The sequence below is a fragment of the Melopsittacus undulatus genome, chromosome 1 (genome assembly GCF_012275295.1).
Source record: "Melopsittacus undulatus isolate bMelUnd1 chromosome 1, bMelUnd1.mat.Z, whole genome shotgun sequence".
Classification (NCBI taxonomy): Eukaryota; Metazoa; Chordata; class Aves; order Psittaciformes; family Psittaculidae; genus Melopsittacus; species Melopsittacus undulatus.
This window is the reverse complement of record NC_047527.1, coordinates 32,840,953-32,859,609: the sequence shown is the minus strand read 5'-3', so window position 1 is coordinate 32,859,609 and position 18,657 is coordinate 32,840,953. Positions and strand designations below refer to the sequence as shown.

Below are 18,657 nucleotides of genomic sequence, written 5' to 3'. Positions count from 1 at the left end.
TGTAGTTAGTTCATTGATAGAATTGGAGCTATTCCAAATATTCTTTATTACTTAAGGTAAACAAAGGTGTCAGAAGCAGATTCTCAGATAAAATCATATTAAATGAGAAAAAAAATCATGCAGTCATAAGTAGAAATAGATAAGGAATCAAACAGATAAAAAGATACTCAAGGCTTTCTGAAACCAGACCATCAGATGAAAAATGTCTCAGTGGGAACTTTTAAAGTGTATGAATGCCAACAGTTAAAGCAAAGACTTTGGCTGACTGTTTTGAAGATTATTTCCAATCAGACTGAGTGTGGCTACTGATGTGGCTACTGATACCAATCCCACAGCAGATCCATGAATGGTCTTTCTGCCATGCACCCATTTGCAATCAAATATTAGGTCTCTTATATCCTGAAAGAACATCTAGTTTAATAGTAAAAACTCAGTCTTAGACTTTGATACACTAATGTCTTTTTTATTTACAGTTTGCATTAATTCAAATGTAATATTCATAATGTATTGTTAACCGTGTTGAGTTGTAGGGGCACATTTAATTCTTTCTTAGCAAACACACAAGTAACACATACCTCAAAACTGACGGGTATATTGCGCTTCAAAGCAATTTCAAACACTACACTGATCTCAGACTTGTTTGCATCTTTATCTTCTTCTGATTCTTTTCCTGTTTCTCCATTCTGAAAATGAAGAATACATTATTATACTACAATTTTTAGAAGATGGAAAAATACAGTATGCTTCTTCCCTGATTTCTCAGACTTTTGAGACCTCCTGTCATGCTGTATATCAGCCTTTTGTACATTCATCGCAGCACCGCATTATCAGACACCCACTAACTGTGAAGCTATATATAATGCACTTATGCTTCATAATAAACACATACACATTAATTGATAAATTAATTATAGGTGGCAAAATACCTTCTATGGTTTTTAGTGTTAATAATGACATGGATAATAACCATGCGACACACACTTCTGTCAAACATGAGGATCAAACAGACTCTCTGTGGATAGTGCTTTCAAGCAAGGAAGAAGTACAGAGGACTGTATTTCTCTCAGAAGAAATTCAGTGAATCACCCCCATGCTTTGACTAGGTCACCAGGTTACAGGTGTCCTCAGCAGGTCCAGCTGGTTAACGGCCCCTCTATCAACTTCCCTGTGGGAGTTATGACCAGTGTGAAAAGGTAGTGACAGAGAACAGCTTGCTCAACACAGAACATTATTTATTTATCCATAGGAACATAACAAACAGAGAGGCTAAGAAATAAAACAACAAAAGGCACATGCAAACATTATCCTGCCTATAATTCAGCTTTACACTTTAGGTAAGTCTTGTTTTTCTCAGACAAACACTAGTGAAAGAGTTATTGCCTTCTTACAGCCACTACCTTTAGGTGTTTGTTCCCCAGGCCACATCTTCCTTAGTTCTCAAAGGTTTCACTTTCAGCTACTTTCAGACTCCAAAGCTCTGAATGTTTCAAACTGAGATCTTTCAACACCCATGTAACCTTGGCCAGGCTCCTAATTTTTTATTAGTGGAGGTAAACATCAAAGAAACTTGGCCTAAATTAGGTGGATTCCTGCAGAGTTCCCATGTTACATAACAAAGTCTGATCTAAATCTTCAGCCCCCAACGTAGCTGCACAATGCAGATACCAAAGTTATAAAATAACATTTAAAAGCATTGGGTTCTTCATCTTAACAATGGAATTTATCAACCTTTTATCTACCATTAATTAACTCTTTATATATTAATCTCTAAAATAATTCAGATCCAAAAATCCAGCAGTCAGCTACAGCATGCAGACTGGGAGCACTTTATGTCTCACTAAATGACTTCAAAATCCTGAGTCTGAAAGAGCAATTTCAATCCATAGCATTAATCTGGAGCTATATACAAAACTAAAATCCCAGGACATACCTCCTGAAAAAAACAGGGTACAGAGCAAAGCAGTAACAAGGGTAGTTAGAATTAAATTATGTAGGACCTCTACTCATTTCATATAATGAAAAGTAAAGTACCACTTAAATCAAGAATGTAGGTCATTATCTACAGGACAGGCAAAGCATTGATTAGGTTCACTGAGAAAGATGATCTAAACAGAATCAAAGGGACAATACTTAAAAGTAAAAATATTGGGGGAGGGGGGAGGAATATGAAGAGTATCAAATGTAAACAGTGGATTACTATTAGTCTGGAAGAACCTAAGGGAGAATCTTACCCAGTATTGTATTCAATTACACTTGTATTTTATAATGGACACTGATAAGCTGAAAATCTGATAAAAAAGCTACAAGGATGAAGTACTGCTAAAAAAACCCCAACTTTACCCTGAGAGAGTGTGGAAATAATCTCCTCTATAAAAAGCTTCAAAATTGCTCAAGCAAAATTTGTAAATGTATATGGGGGAGAGATTTTTGATGTCTGCTTGTTACATTTAGCAAAGACAAGAAAATACCAAATAGATAGAAAATGAGGCTAAGTGAATTTAGAAGAAATACTTTGCAAATTATCTTTGAAATGGTGAATAATTTACATAATTTACATAAAATAATATAAAACCCACTGAACTGTCACCAAGGCTTTAAGTTAAGAATGTTTAGGCTTTCTAGCTATATTCTAGCTTAATCAGATATGTAGAGTCTATTGTAGAAGTTTAAAATTTCACGATTAATACAAACACATCAGTCCACAAAATCCCATATGGTCCCTTCTGCCCTTAAATTTATACTGTATCTTTGCGTATTTCTCCACCAAACTCAGTGAGAGTTTAACCATGGGTGAAGAATAGGAAGAACCATAGATTTTAAGTTTTAGACCTTAGTACTGAGCAATAATCTTTCAAGCCACATGTGATGTCATGTGACTTCCCCAAGGAAGACAAAGTATGTTCAGGAGTGTCTCAAGCATTCTGGATTTAAATTTGATCCTCATTCCACAAGTGACACTTTAATTGTAAGGCCTTTCTTAGCTTACATTTATGAAACAACAGAGGTGCTTTGGCAGGCACACAATACCTCTTTCATGAAAGCAGGTTCATATCCACCTGTAACCCTGCCCTGTTTGCTGATTGCTTCTGCTCCCACTATGCTCTTCTACACGTTTGCGCAATGAAGTATTCAGATGGCAACACTCTTTTTAGTGGTTTAATATGGATAAAAGATTTTAGCCTTAACTAAGTTTTTTTTAAATAAAGGAAGGAAAAGGGTATCTCAAAACCAAGAATACATAGAAGGCTATATTTTAAACATAGCTATGAAAGCCAAAAGGTAAATCCATATATTTACTGTGTTATTTTCCACAGATCCCATTCCAGTAAAATTTACTGAGTTACTAATGGGACGCAGGCCTAGATTACCAGGTCTGTCCTTGCTCTACTCTCTGCTCTCCCTGGAAGCACAGTGGCAGTGACTGAAGAAGAAATAAGCTAAATCTAGTCACATAATTGAGGCCAGCCAGACTCTAATGTGTACTGGCCCTTATCCATGCATGCTGTTTGAGGAATGGTGAATCAATCATCTTCCATGGCTGACCAAGTGGGTCAATTCCGCTTAAGGAAGCAGAGTGTTACTGAGCTTGCCCATGTCCCATGGCAATGGCCTATCCCACCACCATGTAGCAGCCCTGTGCAAACTTCACATGACCAGAAGCAGGGAGGAGGCTGAACCTTGGCACCATGAAACACTTAAATTCTACTTTAACCAATCTCCAGTTCTCTGAAGAGCTATGCACAACACATGTTGCAGCAATTTGTACTCCACCATGACCTAGGCATGGCATTGCCTCCAGCCTTCTCCAGCCACCTACACCTCTAACACATGAAGTAACAGAGCAGTTTTTTCATTATTAACTCCCTCTACTCTCAGCATAACCAAGCCACTGAGGAGTTGACGGTCTCCTACGTACAGACAGCTGGTACTGCGATCCTACCATATTCCAAGTGGTCTTCAACTGCTGTACCAGAAACTCAGAGAGCTCCTACAGGTTCTACAAGTACAGTGTGAATGTCTCAGCTAATCTACAGTATTGTCTCCTGTCTACCCTATTTTTCTCACAGCTAACTATGAATTTGAATTGGTTTACATGCACAACTTATGGTGCTGAAGAGAAGAATGAAATTATTTCATGAGCTCATGAGAGAGGCAACACTACAGCAGGCCACAAGAGTTTAGGAGACTCAATTTTCCAGGACTGCATTTTCGAAAAGCTTGCACATCTTAACAGACACTGATGGAAATAGGCACCAAACAGAACCAATTAGGCAAGAATGTTAATAAGAGATTTTATCACCTTTGCTAGGTAAATTGCATATGTACATGGGCTGTGAAAACTCAGTATATAAAGCAGGTCCATATTGATGTTACATACTTACTTCTGTCTACTACTTAACATCCTAACCACTTAGTGGTTTCATTTCCTTTCCAACTAATGGATATCTTGAATTCAAAAATTCTTTTGATAAAATATATTATTAATCATACAATTTTTTAAAACTAAGAATATGCTGAGCTAAAAATTTGCTTCAATAATATGAAATTCCCAGCCAGGTTTGTGCTATGGATTCGTTATCAACCAATATGTTTGACTAGAAACCAAAAGAGAAATGAAGGGAATTAACAGTGAGAAAGGAAACAGGGATTCCTCCTAAGACTTTACATATTCTTTTTTAATAGTTTTCCTGTTTTAAAATAAAATCAATATTAATTCTAGTAAATGATTTTGAAGAGTATATCCTGATCCTAAAAAATAATGCAGCAAAACAAAGGGGTGAGTCAAACTCTCTTTGGATCAAAAGAAGGATGTAGATGCAGGGTGATGCAGAAAGAACAAAGATTTTTTTCATTATAGAAGATTATTTCCATTCTTAAAACATAGCTCAAAACTCTACACTCTCACTACTCACACAAGACACTGAAGGCACCATTAGTAATGTTTCATGCTGTGCACAGGAGTTCAACAGGCACCATCAGAAAAAGTGTACAAAATAAGAAGATTGTCTCTTTATGCATTCATTTTGACTTATTTGACTGAGAAATTTTATTATATTTGTCGTTTTAACTTGCAAAGATTATTTTGACAATAATTTTTGTGATACATATTTTTTAAAGTATGATGCAATATTTTAATTTTTAAGCAGCAATATACATCCCTTACAACACAGCAGTGAGAAAGCTAGCTATTTAAAAAGGTACTAAGTGGCTAAAAGCCTAAACCTATCAGATGGATGACCAGTAGCTGCCAGTGAGCTCAGTCAGGTTCTGGAGTACATTGGGCACAAGTAATTTCAACTGTAAATATCATATTCATGGCACAACACATATTTAAGATTATTAATTAATTCTCCATGAAGCCACTGATTAAACAGACACTTTCTCCACTTCTGGTATAATCTCAAAAATTTTATTTCATTTTTATTTTATTTTTTACTTAGCCACTGCTTACAATCCCACCTTTAAAATCCCTATTTATTTTTGTTACTTAAGTCTAGCTCCATTTTAGATGTGCTGTTATGAAGAAAAAAACAGTAACAATTTGTCAGTATTATTTTTCTAATTACTGAGATTAGTAAGAAAAAAACATTAAAAATTAAACACTGAAAAAATGGCAATTAAATTGCTTGATTTGGTGTCTTAATGTGAAGATTCTGACACAAACCTGAGGTAATTTTTCTGGAATAGGCTCATTCTGGAGAGCTTGAAGGGCCTTCATTGCAGCATTATGTCTAGCAGCTTGACGAGTCTTTCCTTCACCAAAAAACTCACTGTTGCCAACAGTTAACTGGACATAGAAAATTTTAGGCACTGGGCAGTGATACCTAGAAAGAAGTCACGAAAAGAAAACAATACAAGTTATGAATTTTAACCATCAATCTTATGTAATATGGAGCAGTGGTTAAGAATGAAATGTTATCTTTTCTCACAGAGTAAGACCTAACGCTCAAATATATGGTCTGTTCGTCAGCAGGGCCATCAGTAACTCTGACAGCATCTCCTACATGGCAACCAGCTCTTCACCCACATTTGCAGGGCTCTGCAATGAGCTCTACTATACTTCAGCCAAGCTGCCCAGCTCTGCTCTCATCTTGGTTTGAGTCTTGAGAAGATTAAACCTAAGGGGAACTGAAAGTTCCAGTGTAAGCCACGCCTGGGAGACAACTCCTGTCCCACAGGAAAGGCACGGAGGAAGAAGCACTGCAAGGTCTCTCATTTGAAACCTGTTGGTGTAGCTCAGCTCACCCACATTGTTTTTCTTTTTTTTTTTTTCCCATCCTATAAAAAGATTTCCGAATATAATGGCAGCGTTTGATTTTCTGAGTACATCTGACTGAAAGGCACCGAAAGACAGATAAAGCAAAAAAAAACCCTATTTTCCTATGAACCAGCACAGATACTATTTCTCGAAGGAAACAGTACCTTTATTCATATCATCAATTCCACATCTCTATTTTCAATAATAATAATAGCTAACCCAACCCATACTCACTACCCTGAAACCTGTCTCTCACTATCAGGAAATGAAGAAGGCGATGTAATGCCATTCTTGAGTCTGGGAGGTCCTGTCACAGCACTCTGACAACTACAAATGTAAAAACTTCTCCACATAAGCAATAGCTACTGAAAAGAAGTATTCCACCACCAGCCCCAGACTCATTAAAAGCAATTCAGTACAGACAATTAGTTCTAATCACTGTTAAAATTATAATCTTTTAAGAGAACATTTCCAAAAAGTTCTCTAATTATATTCTACATAAAGCGAATATTCTTCATACTCTGTAGTCTAGTCTGCCTGTGCTCCTTCCTCAAACAAAGGCTTTTCTTACACACCAGAGATTTAGTCCTTAGAAAAATACATGCCTATCAGAAATGGTATTTCATTTCTGACAAATAACTTGTATATATTTTATGGCATTGTAAAAAAGCCCAGGATTCCAAAAGCATGGGCAAAAGCTAGGTCCATCACAACAAAACTAGAATCATCTGAAGACAGAACAGAGTATTACATTTTCCTTCTTCCTCTTAAAGGATTCTTATTAAAGCTTCCTCCCTCTATTTTCATCTGTTGACATATGAATTTTTCATATGAAGACTTCCTGACTTTTCATTAATAATTGTAACTGATTTATTGCAATTACCAGACAAAAAGGTATTAGCAGCACACTTCAAACCCAAATAAGCACTCCAGTCTCAGTGTCCCTGAACTTTGTCCCTAATTCTAAAAATACAATTATTTGGAAAGGGCAAAACTGTAACACTGGCTCCAACAAGCCTCTGGCTATAGGGCCTTGGAGGGGTGAGCTAAGTTGCCTTTACGACATGCTAAAAGTGGGTATTTGCTTTCCTGTTTACAGTTTTAACACAGTTACAGGGAATTATAAAGACCTGGAAATGCATTTGCTTATGTCACATTTTCATAAAATTATGGAATAACTCAGGTTGGAAAGGCTCCTGGAGGTTATCTGGTCCAACACAGCACCCAAAGCAGTGTCAGCCTCTGAAGTTACACTTGCCTTATTCAGGCATTATCCAGGGTAATGTGGATATCTCCAATAACAAAGATTCCACAACATCTCTGGGCAGCCCCTTATAGTATTTGACCACTCTTTCTGGAAGAACATTACAAAGGCCCTATATGCATAATGAAATCCAAACACTATGGTGCCACTCATTAACAAAGCAGCTGTCAAACCAAAGTTTCATTTCCATCCCACTCCACTGTGTCCTTCATTGCTTCTGACATACAGCATTCACCTTGTGCCTCCCTTTGCTTCTAAAAGGTGCAGAATACCAAGACACTATCAATGTGGCAAAATCTACAACAAAAAGTACAGTGGCCTGAGACTGAGATTTACTTCAAAAATAATGCAATTTTTTTCAAGTGAAAGGCAGAATTTCACTCTTTCCCTTCACTTAGTGAGTTGACATAAAATGCTTCCCATATCAACATTTTCCTTTGGTTTATTGGTCTTATTTGGTTTGCAATATTGTTTTAGGGAATATTAAAAAGATATTTAGAGAATATGCAGGCAATAGATGTAAATAATACCTTGAAAGAATTTAAAACTAAGACTCAGGCAGAGTCCTTTGACAACAAACATAGGTCAATCTGTATTTCCAAAGTGAAAAATATTACATTTATTTAAAATCAAAGTAAGAATACTGAAAAGCTTCATAGTCACCACCAACTCCACTTCTTCCACAGCTGACTTCGAGCTGTCTGTCCCTTGCTGCTCTACACTGCACCTGCACCTTTTCTTCTGGCTAACCAGTCCCAGCTCTCTCATTCTCTCCTCAGAGAGATTCTGCAGTCCTTTAATCACCCTATAGCCTTCACCAAATTTGCACTGGTTTGTCCATGTCTCTCTTGTACTGGGGACCCCAAAACTGGACCCAGCGCCAGGGCTGAGCAGAGGGGAAGGATGACTTCCCACAACCTGCTGACAACTGTCTTCTAAATGCAGTCCAAAATGCTGTTGGCCACCTTTGTTGCAACAGCACATTGCTGGCTCATGTTTAACTTGGTACCCACCAGGATTCCCAGGTCCTTTTCTGCAAAGCTGCTTTCCAGCCAGTTATCCTCCATTGTGCAGTAATGTATGGGGTTATTCCTGCTGAGATGCAGGGATTTGCATTACCCTTCATTCAACTTCATGAATTTACTGTCAATCCACTTCGCCTGCCTGTTGAGGTCCCTCTGGATGGCAGAAGAACCCTCTGGTGCATCAGCCACTCCTCCCAGGTTTGTACCATCTGCAGACTTGATGAGGGTACTCTCTGCCACATTATCCAGATCATTAAAGAAGATATTAGACAGTACTAGCCCCAGTATTGATCACTGGAGCACACCCCTAGCGACTGGCCTCCAGCTACACTTTATGCCACTAATCACAACCCTTTGAGCCTGGCAGTTCAGCCAGTTTTCAAACTGCCTCACTGTCCATTTATCCAAATCATACTTCATGAGTTTGTCAAGGAGGATAAGAGACAGTGTTAGAAGCCTTAATAAAGTCAAGATAAACAGCATCTGTTCCCCTCCTTTCATCCACTGAGCTTGTCATCTCACTGTATAAGGCTATCAGATTTGTCAGGCACAATCTTACCCTCTTAAATACATGATGACTGCTTACAGTCATCTGTCATTCTTAATATGGTGAGAAACAGTTTTCAGGACGATTTCCCCCATAATCTTCTCAGAGAATGAAGTGGGGCTGACAGACTTACTATTTTCCCACATCCTCCTTCTTGCCCTTCATGAAAACAGACGTGAAATTTGCTTTTTTCCAGTCCTCAGAAACCTCTCTAATGACAGCAGTCTTTCAAAGATAATCAGAAGTGGCATCACTATGACATCATTCAGCTCCCTCAGCACTCATGGATGCATCCCATCAGGCCTCATAGACCTGTCCAATTTGTTGAAATGTTCCCCAACCCAATCCTCCTCCATCAAGAGCAAGTCCTACCTGCTCCAGACTTTCCTGCTGGTCTCAGGGACATGGGACTCTTGAAGGCCAGTCTTATCAGTAAAGACTAAGATGAAGGCACTCTGAATACCACTATCTTTTCCATGATTATCAGGTTCCCTATCCCACTTAACAGTGGTCCCTAGTCTTCCTTCTGCTGCTGTAGAAGCTCATCTTGTTGCCCTTAACATCCCTTTTGAGACTCAACTTCTGATGGACTTCAGTTTTCCTAAGTCCATCACTTGTACAGCATTTCTACATTCACCATCGGTCACCTCACCTGGGTCACAAATCCTGTTTGAGTTTAGACAGAAGTTCCTTGTTCATCCATGCAAGTTTCCTGCTGCCTTCACTTGACTACCTGCACGCTGTGATGGACAGTTAATCCACTTTTGACCTTGGAGGAGGTAAATCTTGACAAGTTTCCCTGGACTCCTCTCTTCAGGAGCATATCCCCTGAGATTCTTCCAAGCAGGTCTCTGAAGAGACCTAAGTCTGCTATTCTGAGGTCCAGTTTGTGATCTGTTACATTTGCCTTGTTCTCTCTTCTCAATATCCTGCCACTAATCTCATGGTCACTGCACTGACTCCAGATTTCACATCTCTGACCAGTTCTTTGAAAGTATGAGCTCCAGCAGCAGTGCCCATGCTCACTGATTCCTCAACCACCTATGTTAGAATGTTGTCATTGGTGCACTAAAGAAACCTGGATTGCTTGTGCCCTGGTGTGAGGCTGTTTCCTCCTGTTGTATCACTTGTTATTTGGGAGAAGAGACCAGCTCCTCACTCCATCCTCCTTCCAGGTAGCTGTAAAAAGCAATAAGCTCCCCCCCGAGCCTTCTCTTCTCCAGACTAAACAACCCCAGATCCCTCAGCCGTTCCTCGTAAGACTTATTCTCCAGACCCTTCACCAGCTTCTTTGTTCTTCTCTAGACCCGCTCCAGCACCCCAATGTCTCCCTTGTAGTGAGGGGCCCAGAACTGAACACAGGATTTGAGGCGAAACCTCACCGATGCCAAATACAGGGGGATGATCACCTCCCTGCTGGCTACACTATTTCTCACATAGGCCAGGATGCCATTGGCCTTCTTGTTCACCTGGGCACAAGTTGGCTCATGTTCAGCAGTCATCAGTCAGCACCCTGAAAAAGAGATTGACCCTCTCTGAAACAAAAGCTCAGTGCAACTTTTGATCAGAACTAGCTGACAGAGCTGGTGGGCTGCTGCTACAGCTTGCTAGAAGCCACAGCCTCCTGAAGTTATCCTTTCCCCTCACCAACAGGCACCTTCAAGTTCCTCAAAGAGTTCCCAGAACCCCTCCCACCACCCCAGAAGTTCTCAGCTCTACAGCTACAGCCTGAAACTGCTAACTCTGTTAGCTGCATCTTAGCACAGGATAAGCTCTGTCATGCAAAAGCAGTAGGCACCTTGACAGCACGTAACACCTCATTACTTCACAATCCTCTTCAAATAAAAAGAGAAGTAGTAGTGCTTTTAGAAACTACCTAGGCTTAGAGAAAATACAATATCCATCAGAAGTTCTGATTTCTTATTGAGTTACTAGACCTACCTTTCTCTCAATTACAGGCAAAGGAGGAAAGCACATGAACCTTAATTCACTACATAAACTCAGATCCTACAGCAGGCCCCCACTTTTTGCCTCCCCCCTCTCCACCTTTTCTTTTAAAGAGTGTTTAGGGAGCTATTTATGTGATAATATGGAAAAATGATATTCAGCCTGTGGCTCTAGAGCCCCATGCAGCTCTTTGGCATTGGCAGAATGATTAGGCTTTTACATGGTTTTGATTAAACTTTTCTTGCTCTGCTTGGCCTCAAGCAGAGTTAGAAGAGCACTGATAATATAAACATTGCCAGGAAAGTGCAAAGGAGCACCTGAAATGCTCAGAAAATGAACTAAATCTGTGAGGATACTGGCTTTTCTACAACATGGAACATGTCTAACAGAACATCCTCCTCGTCTCAAGGGTGAAGACAGAGTCAGTATTAACAGACTCCTTAAAAGTGATCATAATATTACAGTCTGAAAGTACAGTGCGATGATTAAACTGAGTTTTAATACAGAATGATTCTGCATCCTGAAGATGGACGCTCATGTAAGGAACAACTCCATGCAAATTTAAGATTATCTATCTACCACTTATCATTAACAAACCTTCCCAATATACATTTGAGTTACTAAAAAGGACTGAAAACATTAACAATCTTGGAAATGTTTACACAGAATTTGCTGTTATGCAATAACATATTAGAATCATAGAATAGTTAGGGTTGGAAAGGACCTTAAGATCATCTAGTTCCAACCCCTCTGCCATGGGCAGGGGCACCTCACACTAAACCATATCACCCAAGGCTTCATCCAACCTGCCCTTGAACACTGCCAGGGATGGAGCATTCACTACCTCCCTGGGCAACCCATTCCAGTACCTCACCACCCTTACAGTAAAGAATTTCTTCCTTAGATCCAGCCTAAACCTCTGCTGTTTAAGTTTGAACCCGTTACCACTTGTCCTATCACTAAAGTCCCTAACGAATAGTCCCTCTCCAGCATCCCTGTAGGCCCCCTTCAGATACTGGAAGGCTGCTACGAGGTCTCCACGCAGCCTTCTCTTCTCCAGGCTGAACAGCCCCAACTTTCTCAGCCTATCTTCATATGGGAGGTGCTCCAGTGCCCTGATCATCCTCGTGGCCCTGCTCTGGACTTGTTCCAACAGTTCCATGTCCTTTTGATGTTAAGGACACCAGAACTGCACAGAATACTCCAAGTGAGGTCTCACAAGAGCAGAGTAGAGGGGCAGGATCACCTCCTTCGACCTGCTGGTCACACTCCTTTTGATGCAGCCCAGGATACGGTTGGCTTTCTGGGCTGTGAGTGCACACTGCTGGCTCATGTTCATTTTCTCATTGACCAACACCCCCAAGTCCTCCTCTGCAGGACTACCATGAATTTCCTTTTGCCCAACCTGTAGCTGTGCCTGGGATTGCTCCCACCCAGGTGTAGGACCTTGCACTTGGCATGGTTAAACTTCATGAGGTTGGCATCAGCCCACCTCACAAGTGTGTCAAGGTCCCTCTGGATGGCATTCCTTCCCTCTAGCGTATCAACAGAACCACACAGCTTGGTGTCATCGGCAAACTTGCTGAGGGCACACTCAATTCCATTGTCCACGTCAGCGACAAAGATATTAAACAAGACTGGTCCCAACACTGATCCCTGAGGGTCACCACTCGTTACTGATCTCCAGCCAGACATTGAACTGTTGACCACAACTCTTTGAGTACATTTTCCATCACAAGAACTCCTACACATCAGTCCTATGCTCCTTTACCCCTCTGACACTGTTCAGCCACAGAACTGAAGCAGTCTGGATTTCCAACAGCAACACTTCTCAGAGGCTTTAGGTTTCTAAAAGTTTTTCAACTACCCACATTTAAAGACTACACACCTCTCTGCATTCTACACAGCAGCTCCAAAGGCTAAGACTTTCCTTTGGATAAAATTCCTATGTAAAATGTATTCCCAGGTGATACTGGCACACTCTGGACAGACACAGCCAAATGACAGACTACAAAACCAGAAGACAATGAAAGGACATATGAAACAATACATTCAATTCGAATGAAACAAACAAACAAAAGTGATAAAGGATACTACTGTAACAACCAGTCACATATAACCTATTAAAACAAGATAATTTCTATCTGGCTTTTCTGGACATTTGAGATTCTTAAGAAGAACCCTCAGAAAAGAGGTGTGGAAAACAGGTTCTATTCATTCCCTCTCAGTTTTGTAGCATCAGAAAACAACTTTTTAGCTAAAGTTGTTGGTATCACTTTAGAATAGTCAACCCGAAAAAGGACATTTGCTCTATGACTGTGACCTGGAATGCCAAGTTTCAGCAATGAGCAAATATTTACAACTACTTATAAACCACTAAAAATAGGGGTTCATAACAGAAATGCTGACAGACCTTAACTAAGTTGGTGTGAGCGGGCGCCACTATAATTAAATAAATCACCAAAGTCTGTTGACAATTAGAAAACTCATTTTGGTTTGCCACAGAGACAAACAAAAATTCTGTTCATTATAATTTTACTGGAATATGATGTCATAACATGTAAGCATACTGAAACAATCTGCTGCTTTTCTAGCCAAAATATTAATTGCATACTAAGGAGCCCTTGGGGCCTCTTCCTTTTTGGCCATCAAATCCACACACACAAAGACAAATAAAGTATTAGTACATACGTTATGTGTTCATACTGCATTTCCTGCATTTCTCTGGATTCCTCAATGGCATAAATGTTTTTGATAAATATTGTTACTATATTCTTAGAAGGGGGAAAAAAAACATAAGTGCAAGCTGCAGCTCATGGGAACCAGGAGATTTATTTAGATTTAGCCTCCTTTTCACTGTTAAAAACTCCAGTGAGACTTTGTCTAAATTCTAATGGCCAGTATATTCTCCACCTATGTAAAAAAGAACAAACAAACCCAATTACTTCCCCACTATACAAGTGTCATAGGAAGCATTACCCCATTCCCATTTCTTAATGCAAAGTGAAGAGGAATAGGGACCATTCTGGCAAAGGTGAGGGCTGCTAAAACACAAGACACAACATTGAATGGGAAAGTCATTCTTCAGATGCCAGCTCTGTGCTGAAAGGGTCATTTTCTGTGCTTTTTTCCCCCGGCTCCTCTTCCATACCAACTCAATAAAGCTGGCAGCCCTGCTGAGACTGTTTAACCAGGAGAATGCTGTGAGCTTCACAAGTGGAGGCATAAAGAGCCACAGACTGCGCAGGGGAGTACAAAACTGCATTTGCTGTGAATAACTTTTTCTCCACAACATTTGGAATTCCTCTAGGGGAGCAAGTTGCTTAGTGCAGCTGTTCCCTTGCCATGCCCGATTTTTCTAAGCAGTCCATTAGCCACGTGCATTTCTTACAGATGTGAGTTCTATGTTTTGAAGAAGGAAATATCCAGTTCAGTCACTTTTGTCTTCATACAGTCCACCTCCTGGTTCTTTCAGCAGGTCCACAACAACACCTGGGAACAAAGAGGCTCTCTTTTCCAAGTACTCCTTTTGAGAACCACAGTCCATTATCCCTGAATAAGTCTGGCTGTCCTCTTCTAGATTACCCTCACACCCTCCAAAAGCATTCTTAATGTAAAGGGAGCAAGACAAGGAACTATGCAGCTTTTTTTTTGCCACAGACATCTGTTATTAGATGGAAGGATAATCTGAAATTTCTATTCAGCTGATTTATTTAAATAGCCTATGACTGTTTTCACCTTTCTAATACTGACCTCCCCTCAGCTACATAGGCAAGATTTTAAAAAATGAAAACTCATGTATATTTGCCCTCAATCATCCTTCATTAGAAAGATGGTTTTAAACTACAATCTGAATCTTTAAAATTAATTAATTCTGAATTATTCAATATTCTTTCTCTATATAATATTTGCTATGATCAGTTTATGAAATCAATTTTGACCTGGTTGTAGAAAGCCACTACACAATAAAATATTTAACTGACCATGTAAGAATTGTGAAGAATAACCATGTGATGGAAATGTACTAACTGAGAGAGATTCGAAAGCATCTGTAATTTTTTTTAAAATAATGAGAAAACATAACAAAGATGCTTCCTATTTTAAGACACAGAAACCCCAAACCCTTTCTACTTCAAATGTAAGATTGCAAGCAAATCCTGCATTAAACACTCAAGATCCATGATTTGCAGGCAACTGCATAATGCAATCTTCTTTATTAAGGTTTATTAGAAAACAGTGCTTCTGCTGGGAATATGATCTAGACACTGAGTTGGTACTTTGGAATCTCCTAATACTCAGGTTGGCTATACTTTTGTTTCTGTGTCAATACTATCCTTTAACTTATATAGCTCACTTTTTTGTTATATTTACCTTCTAAGGTGAGCTTTCCCATTCCCTCAGCCTTCTTTTTTGCAAGGGAACAAGTCAAGATAGTTTAGAAGTCTTCTGTACAAAAGGCTACCCACTATCCTGATAATCCTTCATAGCCCTTCCCTATGCTTGCTCCTGTTCTTAAATATGAGAGTCAAGAATGGTAGAAAATATCCTGTATGAAAGGCTAACAGTGCTCTGTGTATTAGCAATATTTATAGATCTTTACTGCAAGTATCTTGCTCAACCCATCTTAAAAATCACTTGCCTCTCCTCTGGTTCAATCACATCAGCTGTTCTTAGTTTAACTTACAAATAATTAACAATTAGATAAAAATCCTGTTCTGTGATTTCCAGCTGAATAACTCAGGTGACAACTGAGCTAGTGCTACTAGTGCCTACGGTCTTCATCTTACATTTTATACTGGAAAGTCTAGTCTCACCCCATTTCTAATGTCAGTCCTCATGATCATCCAACTCTTCCTGACATATCTTGATGTTCCTGTGTAGCAACTGAGCCTTCAACATCACACGAACTTTTTCCTACTTTTTGTGCAAACACCTTTAACAAAAAAATTAAAAAGTTTGATTCTAAAACTGAAAGATCTGTATTAAATACATCTCCCTCCAAGTTTGACTTTCAATACTGCTGATTATTTTTCTTCTCCTTTTCCACCTTGCATTTCTTATACAAATTCTTCCATTTCCTTCACTTTAATGAAAACGGTATCCTTATCTAATGCTCTAAAACGCTTAACTGAATCTCACAAATACAACATTTGCTTTGTTCTCTTTACCTAAAAAATAAGTTAACACATAACACACAAAGTTAACGCATTAGTCAGACATAATCTACCTTTAGAATACAGTAACTTCGTAGTGAATTTTATCCTCTTTTACTTGCATGTCTTTATTTATAATTTCTTTTAAACTTTGTGCTGAGTGGGGAGTATTTCATGAAGTTAATGATTCCCTTTTCCTTTCTTTTTTTCCTAGGCTAGAGACTATGCAGTTCCTTCAAGCAGTATGACTATCTTAATCAGAAAAATTGACTCATGATTTCAGGATCACAATACTGAAGCATTCCTGAGTAAAAAGAACAAAACGGAGGGGGATTCACTTTAACATAACATTATCTAATGTGGACTCTTTCCAGGAGAATTTGTGATGACAAGATGATAACATTGCCACATCACTGTATCTCTGAATTCCAAGTTGCTCAGTACAGATATTTTACTGTAATAAGTATTTCAGTATTTACTCGGTACATGTACCACTACTTTGCTTACCATTTGCAGCAAATATGTACTTCAATAAGCAAAAACACTTGCTCCTCGAAAGTAATTAGAAAAAAAAATAACAGAAAACTACAGACATTTTAAGTTAAACATTTTAACAGTCATGGATTAATCTAACAGGTAATACAGCAAACATATTGCAACACTAGCTATAAAGAGATGTTTCCATGCACAGCAGGTTCAGATCTCTCCTTCCACTTTTTTTGCTCTCTCTCCCTCAGTGTAAAACCTTAAAAGTTTAGAAATGGACACTTTTCAAAGTGCCAGAAGGGACTCAAAACCAGCCCAAATACCTTAAAAAAAAAAAAAAAAGCAAAGAAAATAGTGCTAGAGAGTAAGAGGAAAAGAAGGAAAGGCTAAGAGCAACAAAAGAGGAAAAAAAAAAACAACTAGGGAAATAGAAATCATGAGATGAACTTTCCAAAGTCCCATACACTGCAGACTAAGAGAAAAAACAAATGAGAAACAACAATCAAAATCAAGAAGAGAGCACAGAATGAAACATTACATGCCTCTGAAGAAGTATTTTTATCTGTCAACTGAATAACTAAGTAACGAAAATGGTCAACACAACTTCAACTTATTCTTGACTGCAAAAATAGCATAAATAATATAAGGACATAACAAGAATACTGCCTCCAGAGTTTAAGGCATTGGATAATGTCAAGTGGACAATGTTGTAATGGAGATAGTGGATGGCAAGGAGGAAAAGATTAATACAAGGAAAAATGAAATGTTCTTTTCCATGCCATAAAAACAAGTACAATAAGAATAAAAGGGAAAACATAATGAAGCTGCGATGTACACTGTATGCTTAGAGGATAAGCAGACATTCAGAAGACAAACATCTCAGACTCTTATCTACTTCAGCTCATAAAATTTCCCATGAACTGTATTACTCACTAATCTTTACAAGCATGCAGAGTGATTACTGAGAATGCTGTCCAAATATCCATTACAGGAAAAGAACATAAACAGTGTTGCATATCTGACTACAACATCATTTTCTTTCTACATAAGAAACTCATGTAAAAAAAAAAATCATGTCACTTGCCACCTAGAGACCAAGCGAACGAAAGAATGAAGTACCTCATTTAGTTTTATCATATATTTATACTGGTAATATAATGCTAATAAAAATTTTACTAACAAAATCATCTCAGGCCGAGGACTTCATAAGAATTAATTAACCTAAAATTCCACAGAGGAAGAAGGCCCAAGAAAGCTCACAGTGTGATTCTTACCATCCAAATTAACTTAAATTCAAATAACTAGTGTATATTGGGCTATATTCTGTTCCCACTTGGAGGAATGTAAACATAGGCATTCAATTGCATTATCTGGAGTAAAAAAACTAACTTGCAATTTTAAACTTGGCAATTAAACAAATAAAAGTAAGAATCACAGAATCCCAGAATCCTAACAAACTCTAAAACCACACTGAATTCCAGCTTAAAGAGCAATCACTCAGCAGCTGAGTGCAATTAACTGAGAATGCACTCTCCTACCTTGCTAGTTATCATCTCTGCATCCTATGAAAAACCTACTACCATGGCCAGCTACAGCTTCTGTCCAGAAAACTTCCCACCTGTGCCATTAGACTTTCAAAGAAACAAAATGTGAGACAGAGAGAGCTTGGTCTGTGTTGCCCTACACCAATCCTATCAGGATGCTGAAAATAATGTGAATGGTCTTACGAAGGAAGCTTTATGCAAAACGCAAGGGAAAGGATCTGTTAATCCATCATAGTGAAGTTTGGAAGGGGCAAAAAGGTCAGGAACTAAAAGGATGAGTGGAGAAGTCTTTCCATGCTTTAATTCCTTTCTATTTAAAAGCATAAGAAGAGCAGACTTCCTAGGGAAACTTGCTCATGAATAGCAAATACAATACTCTTTCAATATTCAAACTTTAATGGATTTACACCAATGTAAATATTGTAAGACAAC

General features: G+C 38.7%; 1 protein-coding gene across 3 annotated transcripts in view; it reads right to left on the bottom strand.

Annotated features, from left to right (window-relative positions):
- Positions 1 to 18,657, bottom strand: part of STAU2 (staufen double-stranded RNA binding protein 2) — a 168,699-nt gene that overhangs the window by 112,819 nt on the left and 37,223 nt on the right. For all 3 annotated transcript variants that reach the window (XM_005150805.3, XM_034065075.1, XM_034065140.1), the window contains exons 6-7: positions 5,666 to 5,825; positions 576 to 683 (exon numbers count right to left, since the gene is read on the bottom strand). In XM_005150805.3, the coding sequence (XP_005150862.1) occupies positions 576 to 683; positions 5,666 to 5,825 (268 nt within the window). The remainder of the gene's footprint in view (positions 1 to 575; positions 684 to 5,665; positions 5,826 to 18,657) is intronic.